This window comes from Entelurus aequoreus, linkage group LG18 (assembly GCF_033978785.1).
Source record: "Entelurus aequoreus isolate RoL-2023_Sb linkage group LG18, RoL_Eaeq_v1.1, whole genome shotgun sequence".
Lineage (NCBI taxonomy): Eukaryota > Metazoa > Chordata > Actinopteri > Syngnathiformes > Syngnathidae > Entelurus > Entelurus aequoreus.
The window spans coordinates 31,217,153-31,238,857 of NC_084748.1; the positions used below are offsets into that span (position 1 = coordinate 31,217,153).

Sequence of the window (21,705 nt, forward strand, 5' to 3'; positions counted from 1 at the left end):
TAGAATAATTTCAAAATGGGTAAAAGTTCCTAATTTGGCTGCTGATGCATGCAGTAACATATTGCATCATTATTTTCTTCAAATGATTATTAATATACTTGCTAATTGACTAATATAATCTGGTTACTTTGTTGTAACATGGTCCTATCTACACTTCTGTCAATATGTAATAACCACTTATTCTTCTGTTGTTTGGATACTTTACAATAGTTTCAGGCGATACTACATATGTGGGTATAGATCCAATACCAAGTAGATACAGGGGCAGTATCAGCCATACCAATGCTGATACTGATTACTCACAATTTTCAAGATCATTGACTGATTCCATTTTTGCTAAATTATAATCTGACAAAAACACAGGATGGCGGTATAACAATATCAAATATTTTTTAAATGATTTCCGACTAGTCTTTGGTATGACCCGGCCGGGGTTTGAACTCACAACCTGAGATCGGTAGGTTGTGAGTTCAAACCCCGGCCGGGTCATACCAAAGACTATAAAAATGGGACCCATTACCTCCCTGCTTGGCACTCAGCATCAAGGGTTGGAATTGGGGGTTAAATCACCAAAAATGATTCCCGGGCGCGGCTACGCTGCTGCCCACTGCTCCCCTCACCTCCCAGGGGGTGATCAAGGGGATGGGTCAAATGCAGAGGACAAATTTCACCACACCTAGTGTGTGTGTGACAATCATTGGTACTTTAACTTTAACTTATTGGCTCTGATTTAAATCATTTGTTTATTGCCTTCTAAGCTCTCCTGTGTCCAGGGACTTATTTCATGAGTTTGTAAACAAAAACATTTTCGGATGATAAAAAATATTAATCTAACCACTGTAGTATCGACTGTAGATTAACTACGATCAAAGTATTGGACAGGACGTCGTAAATGTGTAAATAAAGTTGTACTTTATATGAGACAAAAATGGGCTGACAAAACGGTACGAAACGATCCTTTTATCTTGTTATCTGTCGTTCGTTCATTCACCCGTAGGCTCGTAATCCTCAATCTCATCAACCACAATGCACCTGCTCCCGGTCTTTCTTACATCCGGTTTGCCGCAATGAATTGTGGAACATGCAGTATTTTAGTTAACCCTTTATTAGGCTATGAAGTAGAAAACAACTCAATTCAGTGTCAGTGTTTCTCAAATAATCAATATCAAATACATGTATAAATCAAATCAATTCCCTTTTAACTCTTTAACTGTAAATAATAATAGATCAGCAATTAAATCAAGTATGCAAATTATGAATGATCATCACAAATGAACTATATAACCCATAAGTTACAACATCGACCACACTATGCTTGGTATCACTATTGTCAATATTGTATTGATCCACACTTCTGTTTACATTTCAGAGCTCTAGCTAGCGGTTAGCATGGCTTATTGTGTCCTAGCAGGTTTAGCTATTCCTTGTCCTCCAGTGATAATAATATCTGTAAGGAAATTAATTTTCTGCCATGATTAGTGACTTAAAAGTGGCCCTGCATTGAGAAGGAACATTAGCTGCTAGCAAAAATGCTATGTTGCTTTGAGACTCTTTTATGAGTCGTTAGCTTTCCGCAGTCAAATTTGCAGGACAGAGCTAGAATGTGTCATCAGCATATGATATCACGATAGTACTAAAAGCTCTATTGTCGGCCAAATTGATATAATTTAAATTGTATACTTTCAGTGATATCTATAAACATTTGGTGCGTCAAGTTAATGCAGTATAATAACGCAATGGTGGCTTGGGATTCACTTCCTTAATTTTTGAATTCAGTAACTTTTTGTAAAAGATTAAGATGTAATATATTTACACGCAAATCATTTCCTTGTTTTTTGGTCTATTTATGATTTACCTGCAAATAATTAGTACCTTTTGTATGAGCTTGAATTGTTTTGTTTGATCCTACATTAGCATAATGTGGAGCAGTTCTATTATTGTGTTATTTGTCATGTGTGTGCATGACTTTTTTCCTTAATGTTGTACACGTATCAAAGCCTTTTGACATTTTAGACCCCAGGAAGACAAATGGGGATCCTAGTAAACAATCAGCAGCAGTGGTTATGCTAGTTTTAGTACAATACTTAAACAACACACATTCAATATTAAAACGTATAGTGCAACCAAGAGGACGTGAGAAAAGAGCTGACACTTACATGTGCAGAGACTTCTGGGCTTTGGCGGCCTCGTCCTTGGAGCTGTAGCGCACCACCGCGTTCCCTTGGGTCAGGTTGAGGTGGAATGTGATCAAGGGGCCGTGCTGCATGCACAGAGTCCGCAGAGTGGAGCCGTCGATCTGCAAAAAAACAAAGAGGAGCGTTACAACAAGGTTTTCTACAAGCCACGGGTTTCTTTAGTTTTTCTCAATGTTGGTATAAAAATCCTTTATGCAGTTAATTAGGGCTGTCAAGGTAACACATGTAACAAAAACATTGCATCAATCATGTATAAATGCAGATTAAACACACATCCTCCTTTACCTTAACCCGCAGACAGTTACCTGAATGAAAAGTAGTGCGGAAGTAGGTTACATTTTAAATAAAAATCATTACATTTCATACGATAGGTCATAAAAAATATCAATAATCGATACTCACCGATATAAAACACTTACCGTATTTTTCGGACTATAAGTCGCAGTTTTTTTCATAGTTTGGCCGGGGGTGCGACTTATACTCAGGAGCGACTTATGTGTGAAATTATTAACACATTACCGTAAAATATCAAATAATACTATTTAGCTCATTCACGTAAGAGACTAGACGTATAAGATTTCATGAGATTTAGCGATTAGGAGTGACAGATTGTTTGGTAAAAGTATAGCATGTTCTATATGTTATAGTTATTTGAATGACTCTTACCATAATATGTTACGTTAACATACCAGGCACGTTCTCAGTTGGTTATTTATGAGTCATATAACGTACACTTATTCAGCCTGTTGTTCACTATTCTTTATTTATTTTAAATTGCCTTTCAAATGTCTATTCTTGGTGTTGGGTTTTATCAAATACATTTCCCCAAAAAATGCGACTTATACTCCAGTGCGACTTATATATGTATTTTTCCTTCTTTATTATGCATTTTCGGCCGGTGCGACTTATACTCCGAAAAATACGGTATATCGTGATACAGTTTTCAGCCATATTGCCCAGCTCTATTTGAAAATAAACCCAGAGGGGACTTGAGATAAAACTGTCCAGCAAATAAATGACATGCATTCAAGTAAAACATTTTAAAATGTTCCTGTATGACATTCTGACAATAAAATGACATTTGGGTTGTTCTTTAAGTGAATTTTATTTATGCAAGCAAGTAATTTACTGTGATTAATCATGATTAATGAACATTTAAAAGTGTGATTAATTTGACCAAAAAAGTATTCCTTTGAAGGCACTAGTGTTTAATAAACATTAACTTTTGTACTAACTCTTCAAACGTAAATATACTAAATATCCTTCTTTGAGCTCAAATCTTTTTTAATTTATATACTGTAGATATAATAAAATAATATAAAGAAATATAATTCCATCCATCCATTTTCTACCGCTTGTCCCGTTCGGGGTCGCGGGGGGTGCTGGAGCCTATCTCAGCTGCATTCGGGCGGAAGGCAGGGTACACCCTGGACAAGTCGCCACCTCATCACAGGAAATATAATTCCACATTCAACTAATCAATCTGCCTGAAATAATTATATTTTGAGAGGATTTTATGACTTTAAAGTCTGTTTACTTAATGTTTATATACCAACAACAAGACAAGCACTTTTCTTGTGTCAATAACACACAATGATCATTTCAGCCGAAGACAGTAAAAAAAGACAGGAATTTCTGCTGCATGCTTTGAATGGGAAAAACAAATAAACATTGAAACAAATACAAACATTGAAAAGTGATAGTCAATTGTCCAAATTGAAATCTCCAACATGGATTGCATTGGCTTATATTACGATACATGTTAGATTTTGTAAAACTATGGCATTTTCAATGACCATTTTTGTTGGTATTTAAGTGTAATTTAGGTTTTTAAGTGTAATTTGAAGATTTTTTTGTAATATAAGATGGCTTGAAAATAACTGAATGGCTCAAAATGTCCCTCGGCTCTCCTTAATGAAAACCCCACTGATTGGCAGGGAGAAAACACATGATTATCCTGTCTTTGTGGCACGTGTTTATACTTCAGTCGCCAAATTCGGTTCCTTGGCCTACAAATGACGACAGATAGTCCCGGGGGCGCACGTTCTAAAGCACAGGTGTCAAACCCCCAGCCCGTGAACCAGATCCAGCCCAGGGAGGTGTTACATGCAGCCTGCAGGACCATATGATAATCCTCATGCATCTGGCCCGCATGGCGACTTTCATCAAATAAGAACCAGTCCATCAACACAATCTCACAACATCTGATGTCAAATATGTAACACTAGAGGCCACAGTGGTGTTAAGATGCGTAACGCGAGGATGTCACGTTACCACCAAAAGTGGCAATAATGTAACTGTGTAAGACGATTACCAATAACAACAGATAAAGATGCATAATTACAGTCAAAAGTGATCATTGTCATGACAACAAAGCATGCTGGGAAAAACACTTCCTTATCAGACGCATGCTCAGACTAGCCAACTCCCGCACATTGAAGTTACAAATCTCCCAGATTCTCATCTTTTGTGTGCATATCAAATATTGGAGCTTTTGTCCCGTTAAAAGGATGATGAGGAGCTGGTCGACCAACAATCACTTTATTAAACGAGCAACCACAGCTGTGTCAGCGTGCACACGAAGCGTCTCTCTCATAGTGTCTTCCTCTCCGAGTTTCCCGCAATCAGTCCCGCTCACCAGTCACCACGCATTAATGGACTCTCACAAGGATTTCCACAGGATGCCAAACGACTGCGGAACGTCATCGCCACGGCTGCGGTCTCATTCCCTTTCTATTGAAGTCATCATGTCAGTTTCCACTGCCCGCGGAACGGCACCAACATGTGCAACAAATCAGTTAAATTGAGCTAAAATCTGCTTGTGTTGGACAGGATTTACTTTCAAGGCGGATCGTATTTTACACTTTGAAAATTTCACCTGGTTGACCCAAATGCAAATTTTGTCCATCTTTGTCCTTTTGCAGTCATGCAGAAGGCGGGGTACACCCTGGACAAGTCGCAACCTCATCACAGGGCCAACACAGATAGACAGACAACATTCACACTCACAATCACACACTAGGGCCAATTTAGTGTTGCCAATCAACCTATCCCCACGTGCATGTCTTTGGAGGTGGGAGGAAGCCGGAGTACCCGGAGGGAACCCACGCAGTCACAGGGAGAACATGCAAACTCCACACAGAAAGATCCCGAGCCCAGGATCGAACCTAGGACCTTTGCATATCCCGGGCAGCTATGTGTGCGCATATGGGGTACTGTGCCAAATGCCAGCTGATACGGGTCCCGGGAAAGCAGGGTCGTTGTTAGTGACAGTCGTGTGTCTACAACGCTCGCCAGGGACGATGTTACCGTTGTGTCGCTGCTTCAAGTTGTCGTTCTGCAAGCCAAAACTGTCGTCTTTTTCACGAGTCAAAACCCACGCGCCCGTCTGTCATTTGCAAAACACATTGACCTCTTGTTGCACATTTTGGCCCAACCACAGATGACTGGCACATAACCCTTCTGTATCTTTGAAATCAGCACTAACACTTGGGCAGGAAACAAGATGAATATTTTGTTACACGACACATGCAGGCATGTGAACGTGGCAGATGGTGTCAAATAATCTAAAGTGTGCATCGAATGTCGTCCCCCTGTGTGATTGAGTTTGACACAGAAGCTACCAAGAAGCAAACACATGCTGGATAGAAAAAGACGTTTTCTTACTTGAGGTGTGAGATTCCTGAGCACCAGCCAGCTGCTGGTCCTGTTGGAGCTGTCTGTACTCCAGGTAGTTCCCTCTGCTAGAAACACAGCAATAAATGTTCTGCTCGGAAAAGGAACAAACTAATGTCACATTTTGTAAGCTGGCTAAATGTTGCTAAACAGAATGATGTGATGACATTAAAAGGTTACTAAGTGAGCCGCAAACTAACAACACAGTCAAGAGAATGCTGTCGAAGAGACACTCAAGCTCAGGATGGCAGTTTAACAGGTTGTTTGTCCAGAGAGAAACTAAAGGCAAGCAGATGTTATCTCTGCAAGGAACACATTTGGTTGGCGCTACCTCAAAAAATGTAAGATGATCTCATGATCGTGCACAACAGCTTTACAGTCGTCCCACGTTTATCACAGGTATTTGGTTCTAGGCCTGACCGTGGTAAACACATTTCCACAATGTAGGATTATTATTACTAAATCAAATTTTTCTATAATTCGAGCATTAAAAAAAATGTTTTTTTAACATCAAATAATTAGAGCCCTCTAAACATGAAAACAACCCTGCAGAGGTCTTCAACAGGGGGGCCTGTGACCACTAGGGGGTCGTGAAATTTTTGGTTTGTTAGACTTTTTTTTTTAATGGGATAATTGTTAATATTCCAACCACAATTATTCCACAAATGTAAATCTCATAAAATACATAGTATTTAAACTACTGTAGTGTAGTTTAGATATGGCCACCCTACTCAATGTACCTTGCAGGTCTAAAATAAAAACATGAATAATTATATTAATATATTCATCTTAGCATTTAAGATAGCTAGCGATTAGTGCATTAGTGGCCACCTAGCAATTAGCGGCCCTAGTTGCCTGTTAGCGATTAGCAGCGTCATACTGTAGTGTTTGAGTATTTTAAGTATTGCACAATAATAAGGTACCTTTAGGACCAGTAGGATGCTCCAAGAAGCGTCATTGCTCTGGCCGTCTAAAACCCGACCAATATGTGGAAATACCTTGTCACATCCTGGGTACTTCCTCCAAGTTAAAATTAGATTTAATGTGTTGAAATTAAAGGCGCAAGTTTTCGGGAAATGCTTGCTCAACTAAGCAGTCGCTTCTACGATCATTAGCTGTGTTGTTAGCATTGCGTGAGCCGTGTTGTTAGCATTGCGTGTGCCGCGTTGTTATTCCACGCTCTTATTGATGTCAAAGATTAAGTGCATCTTGACAAGTTCATCTCCACTTCGCATTGCCCGGACAGCTGCTGATAGCTGATGGCAGTTTTGTGACGTAGCGAGGGATCGCAATTAAAATAAATAAATAAATAAAGGAGTGCAGTTAATGTGTCAAATTTAAACAGTCACATGTAAAAACGTTCTGTGTGCCTGGCTCAAGTGGGGGTTCATGCATGAGGAGTGTGATTCCACACCTGCTTCAATCAGTGAAGTGCCTTTGATGGGACATGAATCCCAATAAAAAAAGTATATTCTGGGGAGGGGAATTTGCTACCATGGTAGTACCTGTGCAATAACTTTAAAAAAAAAAAGAGTTCATAAAAACAATAACGTATATGTTTGCCTACCAGAGGAGTAGGAGCCACTCCAGCCTTGTGAGAGGCCCAGTGAGTTCCCCCCCCACGTGGAAGATGGCGGCTTGGTGTTGGTGAGGCCTGGCGGAGGACGAGATGGGGCTGTGGAGCCGCGTGGGCCTTGAGGGACTTTCCACAGCTCGTGGGTCAGAGAGCCTTGGTTCTGGGAGATAGGTCCCGAGGACCAGGTGGATTTCACATCCGACAGTTTACCTTGAACAGCAAAAGACACTTTACCCACAGAGCAACTAACAATAACGTCTCTTAACTCTTGTTGAATTCCTATGAAAACGGACAGAAACAAAGAATGCTAACTGAAAGCGAGGTGGGGCATTTCTTTGTGGTTTCAACGTGCAAAGGAAGTGGCATGAGACTGAAGCTAAGAAAGTCGACCTACTTTTTAGCTCAGTTCGTGTGTCCGTACCTCCATTTCTGTCACGCAGCAGGTATCTGTTAACATCGTGGATGTTGGTGTTGATCGTGGGACCGCTGGGGACGCTGCCGGGCGTCATGTTAGGGTCGTTCTCTGGGTCAATGTTCTGGAGGCCCTTCCATGGTACACCTGGGCAAAATTCTGAAAGAAGCAAAAATAAAGTGCTGAGTAATGATGTAATCAAGGTAAGGCTGAACAATTAATACAATTTAAATCACGATTTTGGCTGCCACCATTACGCAAGGGTGATCGCCGACTATATCAACAAGCTCAGGCTCTGCTGCATATCAAAAGCACCATGAGGCAGCCCCGGCCCACGCCTAATGCCATCGTGTATGCGCACAGAGCTCCTTGACCACATTGACCCTGCTCGTGGTTTTACTTCCGTGGAGCCCTCGGCTTGAGGTAAAAACCGCACCACTGTTGTCAAACGGCGACAGGTGTGGAGGCCTGCACAACAAGCTACCCTGCTCGTCTCCTTGTAATTGCACAAGCAGGACTAACCGCTAGCCATCGAGCTAAACAAAGTCTGGGCAAACTTTTCCATTGCATGCCAACATTTTTGCTGGTGTTCTGACGAGACGTACAATTAATTTAACTCGTGCACCCCTCTCATGTTCACACGTGCATGAATCCAGGTAATGCGGAAATGTAACTGCCCATTGAAGGACTCTTTAACAAGAGTGCAACTCAAGTATAATGATATTTTTTGTTTTGTCATATATATGTTTCACACTAGGGCTGCAATGATTAATGATTTAATTGTTTATATTGATTAGAAAAAAGTATTGATTTAAATTTTGTTGCTTCGATTAATCGTTTGATAGGTGTAACAAATACAAACGGATAAAAAAATGAAATGGGGAGGAGGGGTGATTGGTTTGGGCGAGGGGCAGGAAACCTGTGTTGTTATTATATTCTGATATTAAAAAAAAGAATGGTTAACTATAGATAAAAGCATAATTTTGTATATAAAAAAAGATGAAATAATGAAGAAAACACAAAAAAAGATGAAATAATGAAGAAAACACAAAGATGTGTCCCTAAATATACGCATAACCTTTATTTAGGCTATTTCATTAGAAATTACATGAAGTTACATCAACACTATGTTTCACCTGACATAATAAATAGTCCTGATTAAAAATCATGATTTCGGCCATAATTGTGCAGTCCTAAATAAAGAATCATTACTTGCTATTCATTTGTACTAACCTGGGGGCCAGTTAATGTTGGTCCCGTTGGTGATCTTTTCATTAGGGTTCTTTCCTTGGCCCCAGCTGTCTGGGGGCACCAAAGGGCTGGCAGGCGACTCTGAATTGGACATCAGACTGTATGGACTGTAGGAGTCCTCCAACTGGGGAGGTTTCCCAGGGGGCCCTAGATTTGAGGCAGCAGATATGGCACCTAATGTATGGGAAAAACACACATATTGAGTTTGTTCTTTACTGGATGTACGGTTTCCCAAAAAGTTGTTGCTGAATGCTTAACTCACCGTGTTTGTTGAGGTTGTTCTCCAAGTTTGAGGTGTTGCCACTGAGGTTGTCCATGGCGTTGGAGTGTGTCCACTGGGACAAGCGGGATTGGGGCTGTGGGGGTTCTTTTAGCGACAGACCTCCGACCTCGATGCAGTTTACATTCATGTTTGGATTGAGTCCAGCTGCACAAAGAACACACAAATGAGAATGTTTAACAGCTCAAAAAAAGCACATACAAGATGCAGTGTGCAGAATGTGGCAGATGCTAGTTAGGAGGTCTATACTATATCGCAAAAGAGGAAATTGAGTATTTTGTAAAATAGCCGTGCTAAATGATCTCCAAAGTGCATCATCAGCTTGTAAAAAGGAAGCTTTTCTCACACAGGAGTTTAAAGAGAAGAGTGTTTCTCTGGGCTGGGTTATGTTTAGTATTAGAGTACAATGTTTCCAGTACATTGATGATGAGAAAAACTGAAGTCAAGGTTTTGGTTCAAGTTCGTAAAACACACATTTTTACTGTGTATCCTCGCCACTTTGCAGTTTACTTTCTGCGGTCTCGGTGCATCGAAATTAACAATGAATACACTGAGATTCTTTGTTAAAATTACGTAGGTTTTAGTACGTGTGAGGTGTTTTTTAAGAGCATAAAAAGTGTTTTAAGTGTGTGAGAAAGCTGTGCTTAGGGCTTATAAGACTTTAAATGCATATAATTTTCATAGAAAGCATAAAATAAATAGTCCCTACTTTGTCAGGAATATAACCCCCATGATAATTTAGGGACCACTGTATTTGTAAAATAAAAATAAAAACAATGCTCTCCTTAGGAAAATGTCTTTATACAAATAAAACCTCTCTAATAAATACAGGTTTGAGTAAATGAATTCACTGTTTCTGGAAATACATTGTCTAAACAAGACTGTGTTTTGGAAAGACAAGTGCTGAGCAACAAATTTCAGTAATTATTAAGGGTGTCCTGATACGACTTTTCCACTTCCGATATTAGGGCATTGACTGTTTGCCTGATACGATAACAGCAGGAACCATAGAACATACATTTATTATTTTGTAGTGTGAAATGTTAAAAAAGGTTTGATCAAGTGAAATTAGTCAAACAGAGAACAATGGGAGGAATAAAAACACCAACCTTACAAGAGCTTCATGCTTTTGAAGTGGAGAGTTTTTGTTTTGGCGACAATAAATTATTAAATTAAGAACATGATACAGGAAGTTGAATGATGCAGACATGTTTGTTACTGGATACTTTGTATCTGTATGTAATATGCAACCATAATAATTTGATATTTGTTTTTTCAATGACACGTGTTTTAGACTGCAACATTGTTCAATAAAGGAGACTTATTATGAACTAGCCTATAGCCACTATGTTTACATCTTGTAAAGGATATGACTAAAATACAAGGAAAGATCAAATTTGTGTTCTTATTGGTGGACATTTAGATGTTAAATGTCCAGCTTTGCACAAGTAAACACACTCCAGGACTGCTGGTATCGTAGTTCGTATTGGAGATTTTAGATGCAAGCCGATATCATCCGATACTTGATTGGTTGATATCGGACAAATATCTAATATCAATATCTGATTGAGACACCCCAAGTAAATTATCTCCTTTTATTGTTTTTAGCGGCAGTAAAAAGCATCAAGCAAAAGCTATTATTGCAACCCTTCCGCTTGCTGTTACCATGGTCAGCAAGGAAGACAAGTCACATTATCAATGAAGTGTTGAACATGTGTTGTTACTTTTTAGGACTTACAAAGAGAGTAGGTGCTGTAGGCATTGGGTGAGGACAGCGACTCTTTGGTGTGCAGTGTGTCGGCCAGGCCCGAGGTCTGATGTGGGCCTGTGAAAGGATCCAGGTTTGATTTGCCGGATGCGGAGCCTCCAGTGGGGCCGTGCAGACCGGCGGAAGAGGAAGAAAAGGAGGTGGAATGGGAGGGAAGCTGCTGCTGCTTCATCAGCAGCGCCTGGTAGAGCTGACGCTGGTGCTGCTGGATCTGCTGCTGCATGTTGGTGATTGTGCGTGCGACCTAGAAGAGGAGGGGTGGCAAAGCAGAAATACAGTGAATGAGGAAATTGCATCCGTAAACCACTGTTCAGATAAATGTGTGGTCATGCGGTTTTGCTTCAGTTAGTCACATTTTTCAAAGGATGGTGTGAGTGAGGTGCGATGTTGCGGTTGTTGACTCACTTGCTGCTCTTGTTGTCGAATGGGGCCGGAAACGTTGCGTTGCGCCTGCATCATCTGCTGCTGGATTTGTAAACGCTGGTATGCCTGAACAAAAGGGAAGCAAAGCATTACAGCCACATAAAAGGAACACTTGTTCAAAAGGGAGCAACTCACCATTTGCAGTTGCTGAAGTTGATACAACAGGGTCATTTGTTGAGGGTTTATTGGCGAGGTTAAAAGTGCAGGGTTCAGACCAATGTTTTTTGCTGCAAATTGCAAGAGCTGTGCTTGGACCTGCCAAGGTAAGGAGCAAAAATAAATGTTTTAACTAGTAACAAGTAAAACAAAAAAACTGACTCACAACAAGTAAAAATATTCACAATGTTTGTTTGCGGCAATAGTTTTGATTGACCCTGTGATGTTTGGGAGACGGGAGGGGTATGTTTCCTTGCACTTTATTAGTCTGATTTTTCAAATAATTTGGTTTCTTCAATTTACACATTGACTTGGGAAGGGACATCTTTATTATCTGGCAGAATGGGGGTCCTATGAGGTCTGTTAAGAAGCAGCTCGCCATCTACAGTACAGAGTTGGAACGACAAGCTGCATTATAATGTGTTCATTAGCGAGGCCGTAACAGGTAGCGCCAAATCTATTTGTTGCGGCCCTCCACAAACAAATTTGAAAGTAGTGGATAAACTGCACTGTCAGAATAATAATTGATGAATATGCTTACAATTGCGCATGCAGTTTGTACCCAGTGGACTCATTTAGAATAAAACTGAGCATTGCCTTAATAAAAGCAGAATCTCTGATATAGCTCTTGTACTGGAGGTCACAGGTGTGCCTAATAAAGTGTCTGGTATGAAGGTGTACCCATGTACCTGAGGGGAGAGAAACGGAGGCACTTGAGCACGTAAACTAGGCTGGGAGGAGCTGAGAGGTGGCACTGGTAGCTGAGGAGGCTGCTGCATGGCCCGACTTTGTGCTGCCCCACTGCTGCCAAACATTCCACTGGGTATCTAGAAGACCAATCAAAGATTTCACGCCTTTAAAACATTCACTTTTTTTTCTTTTTTTTTTTTTTATAAATCGTAAGGATATTTTTGATTTGGTGCATTTAAAACTATTAGACACCCAAGGTAACCTTGGTTTTTGACAGACAAAATCTTGATAGATTCACCCATGAGTCCAAATGGACAAAAATGAAAGCACGTCCCCGTAGACATTACATATTCATGAAAAGGGGACAATCAGAGGGAAGGAATGGGCAACCCAGAAACATGATGCCTCAGGCAATGTCTGTCATTGACGCAGGGTGGCAAAAATACAATACAGCGTCCAGCAGTGAATATGCTCAGTCAGCTAGTAGCAATCTGTTTATATTTGTAAGGCCCAATAAACAAGTTGTTATAAGGCAGCTGCCATCCCAATTCCAAACACAAAATAGCACTTTTGCTTGGGCTTCAAGGACAAAGAGTTAATGTGTGCTAGAGCTAGATCTGGCAGTTAAACATGATATAATCTGGTTTCAAAAGGTACTTCAGGCGATGTCATTGATACAGAAGCGAGCGATGGGGGAATGCTGGGCAGGGCTGGTCTTTGGTTTTGTGTGGCCCTCAAGATTTTGTTTGTGGCCCCATTTTGGTCTTTAATATTACTTAAATATTGTTAAGTATATCTATAAATAAGGGTAAACCCCTTTATTGTTAGACTCCTAAAGGGCCCCACCACACCCTAAACCTAACGTCACCGCTCCACGTACATACGTTTAGACTTTTTTTTTTTTTAACAAATGGGTGCCGACAAATGTAATATTAAGTACTCAGAATGTAAGTTTTAAAATCAAAGAAGACATTATTCACTTAAATATGATAAGTCGATCAAGTTTCCCTCTATTTCATAATGTAAGATAGAGATGATCTGATTCATAATCAGTGGATAATAATAATAATCATAACAATACATATTTATAATAATGATTATTATATTATTTGTGCATCTACTGGGGTTAAGTCTCCCATGTCGTTATAAACCAGTGATGCCTCCGTTTTAAACTTAAATAAATGTTTTATTAAACCCACCACAATTATGTGTTTAGCAGCTATGAGATGCAAAAGTGAAACTTAAAAATAACTTTGTCCTATGCAAACAAAAATATATTTGTCATATTGTTGATGTTAACCTTTACTCCTAGCTTTATCCTGGTACCAAAATGTTGGCGATCTGTGTGAATGCACAAATGTGAGCTTTGAAGATGTTATGATGTCTGTGTTGAGTGAACAGGAAGTGTTCCATGCTGGGTAAGAAGTAATAAACCATTTTGCATTTTTGCAATGGGTGTAGGTACTGTCACACATTCCTAATTTGATTAAAACAACCACATTAGTAACTTTGACAGTGGAATTGATTTCATCTGAACTTTTATGAGGTAGTCTTTTATCCATCCATCCATTTTCTACCGCTTATTCCCTTCGGGGTCACGGGGGGCGCTGGAGCCTATCTCAGCTACAATCGGGCGGAAGGCGGGGTACACCCTGGACAAGTCGCCACCTCATTGCAGGGCCAACACAGATAGACAGACAACATTCACACTCACATTCACACACTAGGGCCAATCAACCTATCCCCAGGTACATGTCTTTGGAGGTGGGAAGAAGCCGGAGTACCCGGAGGGAACCCACGCAGTCACGGGGAGAACATGCAAACTCCAAACAGAAAGATCCCGAGGCCGGGATTGTACTCATGACTACTCAGGACCTTTGTATTGTGAGGCAGATGCAATAACCCCTCTGCCTAACTGATTTAAATGAAAGAAAAAATAGCTTCATATCCTTACAAAAGCCCAGGCACCTAGTGGTTGTGGCCCTAAACAACCGCATAGAGTGTTTATGCCACAGGCCGGCCCTGATGTTGGGGACGGAATACAAAATCCATCCATCCATTTTCTACCGCTTGTCCCTTTCGGGGTCGCGGGGGTATGCAAAATGGTAGGCACAATGAATTGAGCTTGTTAGTTACAATTTATTGAGAATACCTGTCTATTGTTCAAGTTTTGCATCCCCAGCCCCGAGTGGCCCGGTCCCAGACCCTGCCCAGTAAGGCTATTGCTGGCCAAGGGGAGCTTCAGGCTGGGGGAAGGCAGAAACGGTGATGGGGTGGCATCATCGGACAGAACACCATCCTGCAGAAGTAAAATTTGATGGTACGAGGGGGAAAAAAACAGAAATCGCAACAAACATAAATATTATACTTTCTAATTTATGGCGAGGTGTTTAATACCTTGTCAAGAAAGGCGTTGCGGTCAGAGTGATCTTTAGTGAGCACAGATGGTCGACACACCAGAGGCTTGTTCAGGCTGTTGCTGTAATCACACATGCCTACACTACGCTTGTCCAAGTCAGTTTTCTTCTCTAGCAGAGCACCTGAGAGGAGGAGAGGTTTTTTTAATGTTAAAATAAAACAATATATATATCCTACTAGGTCAAGCCACTCAAACTAAACTCACTCATGGCCTGGTCAAGATTCATGTTGTTGCTCTTCAAAGCCTCCTCAGCAGGGTCTCTCTGTAACACAAACATTATTAATCAGTCAGTCGAAACGTAAAGGAACCTTAGCTTTTTACATGGACTGCATATCAGTCTGCTAATCTGAACAATAAATCAGGCTCGTACTGGAAAGCCCATGTCAGTGAGCTGCTTGATAAGACGGTTCATGATCCATGTCTCATCCGGCTTGTTACCCATCTTCACCTGAGGGAACGAATCAAATAATTTTAATAATTTCAAGATCAATGTGGTGAATTCACATGAATAATATCTGTGTGTAGAATTAGGGGGACATGCACCTTGCTCGGGCCCTTCTTGGGTCCATTGCCCCAAGAATTGCAAGAAGAAGTGCTCTCTTGCATGGTGGGGCCATTCCACATGTCCCCGTCCTCAGTGTCCCACTGGTTTGTAGTGATGCCCATTTCCTCGCCTCCGCTTCCCCAGCTGTCTTGCATAGGTTTTGGACCTATAAGGAGGAAATCACATTGTGTCAAAATCAGGGAAACAATGAGATAATATAATTAGTAAAAACTCAAGAGAGAAAAAAAAACAGTATACGTAGTACATGTAGTTCTGAATGTAACCACTTGATGGCACTGTCTTCCCTTGCACACAGCAACGTCCTCTATGGTTCACAAATACCTTCAAATCTATACAAGGTGTTGAACTGATTACAATTTTAAGATTAAGATAATACAAAAAAACTATCTTAAGCAACAGGGAAAATATTCTGACTAGTCCCTTAAAAAAGTATACACTGCACATTGTGTTTAATGGTGATGTACATAATCTACCATAAATGCAAACAAAGGTAGACGTTTACCAGGCTTGCAGGAGGGTCCGTTGGCCCTGCCATAAGGCCCGGAGGGCTCATGTCCACCATCTCCTCCCCATCCTCCAGCTCCCCTTGGAGGCTTACCCCAGGCGGAGGTGCCATTGTCCACAGCTGATGTCGGAGCGGCAGGCTCTCCCCAAGCAGGCTCTGACTTGGGTTGTACGTTGGGAAGCTCTCCCCAGCCTGAAAAAGAGAGGGGGTGTATTATGTGTTGGGTGCATTTAAAAACCGGACTCATACTGCACTGCACCATCAAATGCAATCAAAGTCAAAGAGACTTGCTATTTTGGAAAAGTGTTATTGACACAGCGAGTGAATTTGCTTTTTGAGTATCTCACTTGAAGGATGTTTTTTTTCAGTCTTAATCACCATCAATATATACAATGCGGCTGATTATTAAGAGGGGGCGATGGTTTCACTCAATCAAATGCAGCGGGATAAGAATTGAGTAGTCAAAGCTTTGACAAGTATGCATGCTAGATGTAGTTTTTGTCTTGAAATATATTTCTACACTAAATTTAGCTAAGTGGAAATCTTTAATGGCACATATATGATTATAATTATGCTTCAATACCCACTTAATGACTATGAAAAAAATACTTCAAGAAATAATGCTTGGAATACCTAACAATCCTTAACGCTAATGGTTTTAATGGTAATGCCATCACGTCATGTGAGAATGAGTGGAAAAGATCTTGAACGATACTGCTGTTTCTATCACGATCATAAAAGAAAGCAGAAATACAAAGTCAGATATAGCCATACTGCAGTTAGCTGTCTTACCTGGGTTAGCAATAGGAGGTCTACCGTGGGGGCCTGCACCCTGGTGCGGGGCACAATTGTTGGGTGAGCCATAGTTGTTTCCGTGGTGTTGCAAATGGCTTGGTGCGTTGCCATGGTGAGAATGGTGGTGCATCAGATGACCATGGTGATTGTTGTGATTGTTGTTTCCAGGGCTGACAGAATGATTGTTGTTGGTATTGTTGGGTGGGATCATACCACCATTCTTAATGGAGGGCGGGCCACTGTTGCTTTGGTTACCATTAGGATTATTGCGATCCCACATGTTGACAGTCTTGTTGGATGCGTTAGGATCACCCCAGGTAGATGTTCCATCATCAATCTCCATCTTTCTGCGGACGGAGGGTGGCGAGGGCTCTTCCCAACCAGTGGACTCCAAGCACTGGTCCTGTTTGTTGACATTGCTCCAATTGGAGGTGTTCTGTTTCACAGACCCAGGACCTCCCCAAGAACCAATGCTACCTCCTCCACCACTACCAGTGCTGCTACTGCTGCTGCTTTCATTGGGTTTAGACGAGCCCCAGGTGCCCTGTACTGGGCCATTGGCACGTGAGGTCTCTCCCCAAGTGCTGTTGCTCACAGAGGAAGTTAGCTTAACACCTCCTCGGTTTCCTCCTCTAGCATTTTCTTTCCAACCACTATTACCTCCATTTCCTCCTTCACCTTCCCACATGCTGCTGGGGGACCCATTGTTCTTGATTTCTGGTTCACCCCAATCCCTCGAGCTGTTGGAGCCCCCATTACTAGTGCCCCAACCATGGGAGCTACTACGTGGGCCCTCCCCCCAATTATTGGACTGACTTTTTGTCATGTCACTGTCCCAAGTAGGGGACTTGTCCTGAGAGCCCCAAGTTGTCATGCCCACATTTTTAGGTCCATTGGTTGGCATTGAGTCTCCCCAGCCACTGGTGGTGCCATTAGCTGCTTCGTTCAGTGACTGTGGGTGATCACCCCATCCAGATCCAGTCTTGACCTGCTGAGGTGGAAGGCCTCCCCAACTTAAAGATCCATCGCTGTCACGTTTTCCTTCGGATTCATGCCTTTGATTAGCAGCAGTATTGGGGTTGACGGTACTGCTATCTGTGGAAGAAGGACCACTACTAGAGCTGGAACCTTCAAATGTGTCTGAGCTGCTGCTGCTTTTCCCATCATCAGAGTTTGCCTCCTCCATCTCCCATACTGTGTGCTGTCGAATGGGAGTCTGCCCCCAGCCCATGTTACTTAGTACTCTTGGGTCCAAGTCCTGTCGTGGTAACAGAGGGGTACAATCCATGCTTGACGACCTCTCTCTGTTGTGAGATAGGCCATTTCTGCTGTCCCCACTCCCCTCGCTTTCTGGAGCAGTTCCAGGTTGCTTACCCCATGAGCCAAGCTGTTGCTCTTGACCAGAACCCGAACTGCCGGCATCAAGAGAGTCCCAGGCCTTCGATGCATCTCCGCCGCCGGAGGATTTTCCCCAGTCTCCCCAGCCACCGCTTCCATTACTCCCCCCACCACTACCTTGGCGGCCCCAGGAAGAGAGGCCTGCAGAGGGAGCTGCCTCCCAGGCAGAGTCCTTTGGGGAGTCAACTGCCTTGGTTTCTGGACTACCCCATACTGAGCTGCCTGTTGTGTCTCCATTAAGTTGAGATGATTCAGTAGGTGACTGGCCTCCCCAGCCAGTTAAGCCATGGATAGGGCTCATAGGCTCCTGAGCTTGTTGCTTGTTGTGGTTTGGTCCATCCATGTTCCGGTTAGTTTCCATATTGAAAGACAAGCTTGTGTTCGTTGAGGACCGTTGTTGTTCATTTTCATTAGCACCAACCATGCTAACCCAACCTCCGCCACAAGCATTTGCGCCTCCAACACCCCCTTTCCCAAGGTTTCCATTCCCATTACTTGGTGGGTGAGATGAGGTGGACACCCCATTAGGGCCAATAACACCACCCCCCTCATGACCGAGAACTGGCCAGGCTGATGGGTTGGCATTGGGATTGAGATTTAAATTAAAACCGGGTGAACCCCAGTGATTAGGCGTTCCTACTCGCCCTCCATTAATTCCATCTTGTTTAGTGTCTGAGCCCCAACCTTTGTTACTAGATAACGTGTTGGCTGACCCAGGTCCTGTCATCATGTTATTGTTAGATTTAAGAGTTGGGTAGTTGGCCGGTTGGCCTGTGGCACCTGTGGCCATACTCAGAAAAGTACTACTGGTGGGAGTGACAGCGCTGACGTCTGTGCTGAAACTAGCTGAGCCCAAGGGGCATTCTGGTGCTGCAGGATGGCTGGGGTCACTGCTGCGGCTAATGGAGGGCCAAGCTTTAGTGTCACTTCTCTCAATAATCTTGTTGTTGGCACGGGAAACGCTGTCAGCTTGCAAGGATGCTCCCAAAAAGCAATTGCCACTCGGCAGGGATATGTCTAAAGAGAAATGAGACAAAGGACAACAAATGATGTATTACAGCAAAGTTTGAGTAAAGGAATTTGACAAAAAAATGACACCACAAAGAAGAAAATTGAGGAAATGATAAGGCCGGGAAGGTCCTATAAAGTCCCTCGAACCTACGTTTTAATAACTACCTAAGCACGAAACTTGGCAGGAAACAGCTTTCCTCTTTTCATTAGAATTTTCCTCTTCTTTCCATACGCTTGTAGTCTCCGTACATGTCTTTGTCTTTTGTGCCCGAAATGCTATTCCTTATCCCTTATTTTTTCTCCCACCTAACACCTAGCACAGTAGGGACCCATCCGTCTCCATTGGCTTTGTTAACCCCAGAAAGCTCAAGTGGAACGCTGCTCATTTATCGAAATGAAACCAAGATGGCTTCTCATCCATCATACCCAACGCTCCTCCTCCGCAAACACAATATGAAATTAAAAAAGGCAAAAATGGGCCTATGTTTCACCCTCTGATTGCAGTACAGGTATATTATACGGTTTATCCAATTGCTATAGGTTTATCTATACCTATATATTGTGTTTAAAACATCAGTAGCACACAGCCAAAAACTCCACCCCCACCCCAACAATTCTTTAATTTATACTGCACAAAAGAAATCTCATTAGGCCCAAAGGCATCAGAGGGGGGACTAGTAATAGATCGAATCGGTGCTATAACAAGGAAATGAATCAATTGGAGGCAGCAAATCAATGATCTTGTTAATTCAAGAAGCAGAGAGAAGAAAAAGCTATTGATCCGGCATGCAAACACCTAGAATACAAGCCAGCCAGTCTCATGGGGACGGTCTTCAAAACAATAGGAAATCCTATCATTAATCTAACCAGCACACTGGCCAAGCAAGCACATGATGGGGGAATTGTACAATGAATGAAGAAATACTAAGTGTGTATTATCAAATAGGAAAATATTGTTTAGCTTTTAAAGTTACATGGTATATATTAAACAGGTGACAATGAAAAGTAAACTATTATCACTATCCTATAACAATACTATGAGTATAATTTTCTCAGCATGCTAAAGTTAAACATCATGATACAAAATCAGGGGTAAAAACAAGCAAGTCAGTTGAAGTAAAATGTATGTGCTTGGGCTGAGTAGGTACACACAAGTACTTTAAGTTGCTTTTGTTCTATCTATCAATCTATCTTCTTCTCAGGCAGCTTAATCGCATAAGGTCATGCACATTCCAAAAATGCTAATGCTGGCACACTTTCTACAAAAGGAGAAATAAATATTCCAGCAACAAGCAATCTGTCAGTACAGATGTACAAGTGTGAATGAGTAAATTGAGTTTGAAAGTTAAAGACGAAAGTAAAGTCAACATGTATAGTTGTTCAGTAAACACAAGAGTTTCCAGAAAACATTGAAATTGAATAAAAGGAGGGTTGAGATGGATGGAAGGGTGTTTTTCCAAGAACATCTATGGGTAAAGGTTGGCACTTGCAAAAACTAAAGGAAATGAGACACACAAAAATCATTTTTCGCCAGTTTGCATTGAGGAAATCATAGGTTAGATCAGTCAAGAGGTTGTGTGTCGGAGTAAAGTGAATGTTTAGTAGTCTTCAGTAACATAATAGGTCCGATCCATAACTCTTTGAAGATACCTTAGAGCCCACTAGGGGCAAAGGAGGCATACATTTGTTTTTTCTGGAAACCGGGAGATGTCTGTTTACCTCTACTGGGCAAAGAAAAAAACAGAGCGATGGTGACTTCTCTGGTTTCACTGAAGGAGGCTGGATTAATGAAGCCACCAGGGGATTCACTTGTGTGCCTCTGAGAGTGTGCGTATTACAGCAAAAGGGGCAACATAAACCACCCAGGCTTACTCTGGGCCCAGCACTTCTGTGATTATTTGATGACTTGAAATATACAAGTAAAATATTTATATGGTGCTTACATTATTTAATAGAAGTGTAGCTTTCATAAACTGGTGCCTCTAGCACTGTGCAATTTATAAATACAAACTATTCAGCTGCACTGAACATTTCACAAACAAAATATATGAACAAAAACTATATGTTGGCTTGCCTAAACAATAGTCCAAGTGTCCTTAAACGCGACTTATTGCTGGCTACATGCACTGTCTGGGCCACAACATAACAGCTGTTGGGCTCAAGTTCCCACAGTCTTAAAAGGCCCCCGCTTTAGCACCTGCTACAGGGCAGCCAATCTGGTCTGGTCAACTTAATGGTCCCCAGTCAGCTGGAAAGACTGACATGTCTCTCCATGTGGAAGCAACAAAGGGTGGGAGCAGGGTCTGGTATAAGGGTTGCATGAGGGAAGTTGGGATACCCTTCACCCTATATGGGGCTTCCCTTTCAGACCTTTAAGTCACATGTTTTTTGCCGACACATTCTGAACAAACCAACTATGACCTGGTGATTGTCACTGTGTCCATTGGGGAGAATACAAAATCACCACAATAGCTTTGGTATAAACTAGCGTGTGGGAGTGTCAGCTAGTCTGCAAGGCAGACACAGATCTGAGGCGACACAACTAGGTCATTCTAGTTTTCCTACAGCTGCACACCCACAACATCT

The 21,705-nt window shown here is 41.9% G+C and overlaps 1 protein-coding gene across 4 annotated transcripts in view; it reads right to left on the reverse strand.

The window, feature by feature from the left end:
- The window catches only part of LOC133634027 (trinucleotide repeat-containing gene 6C protein-like), a 55,899-nt gene that overhangs the window by 6,076 nt on the left and 28,118 nt on the right, over nt 1-21,705 (reverse strand). For 3 of the 4 annotated variants that reach the window (XM_062026948.1, XM_062026950.1, XM_062026947.1), the window contains 17 exons: nt 16,708-19,125; nt 15,913-16,107; nt 15,389-15,555; nt 15,216-15,293; nt 15,050-15,107; nt 14,824-14,966; nt 14,579-14,725; nt 12,426-12,563; nt 11,716-11,835; nt 11,563-11,646; nt 11,128-11,401; nt 9,372-9,536; nt 9,092-9,283; nt 7,868-8,017; nt 7,438-7,656; nt 5,862-5,938; nt 2,157-2,296 (listed from right to left, as the gene is read on the reverse strand). In XM_062026948.1, the coding sequence (XP_061882932.1) occupies nt 2,157-2,296; nt 5,862-5,938; nt 7,438-7,656; nt 7,868-8,017; nt 9,092-9,283; nt 9,372-9,536; nt 11,128-11,401; nt 11,563-11,646; nt 11,716-11,835; nt 12,426-12,563; nt 14,579-14,725; nt 14,824-14,966; nt 15,050-15,107; nt 15,216-15,293; nt 15,389-15,555; nt 15,913-16,107; nt 16,708-19,125 (4,765 nt within the window). The remainder of the gene's footprint in view (nt 1-2,156; nt 2,297-5,861; nt 5,939-7,437; nt 7,657-7,867; nt 8,018-9,091; nt 9,284-9,371; nt 9,537-11,127; nt 11,402-11,562; nt 11,647-11,715; nt 11,836-12,425; nt 12,564-14,578; nt 14,726-14,823; nt 14,967-15,049; nt 15,108-15,215; nt 15,294-15,388; nt 15,556-15,912; nt 16,108-16,707; nt 19,126-21,705) is intronic. The other variant, XM_062026949.1, reaches the window with a different exon arrangement.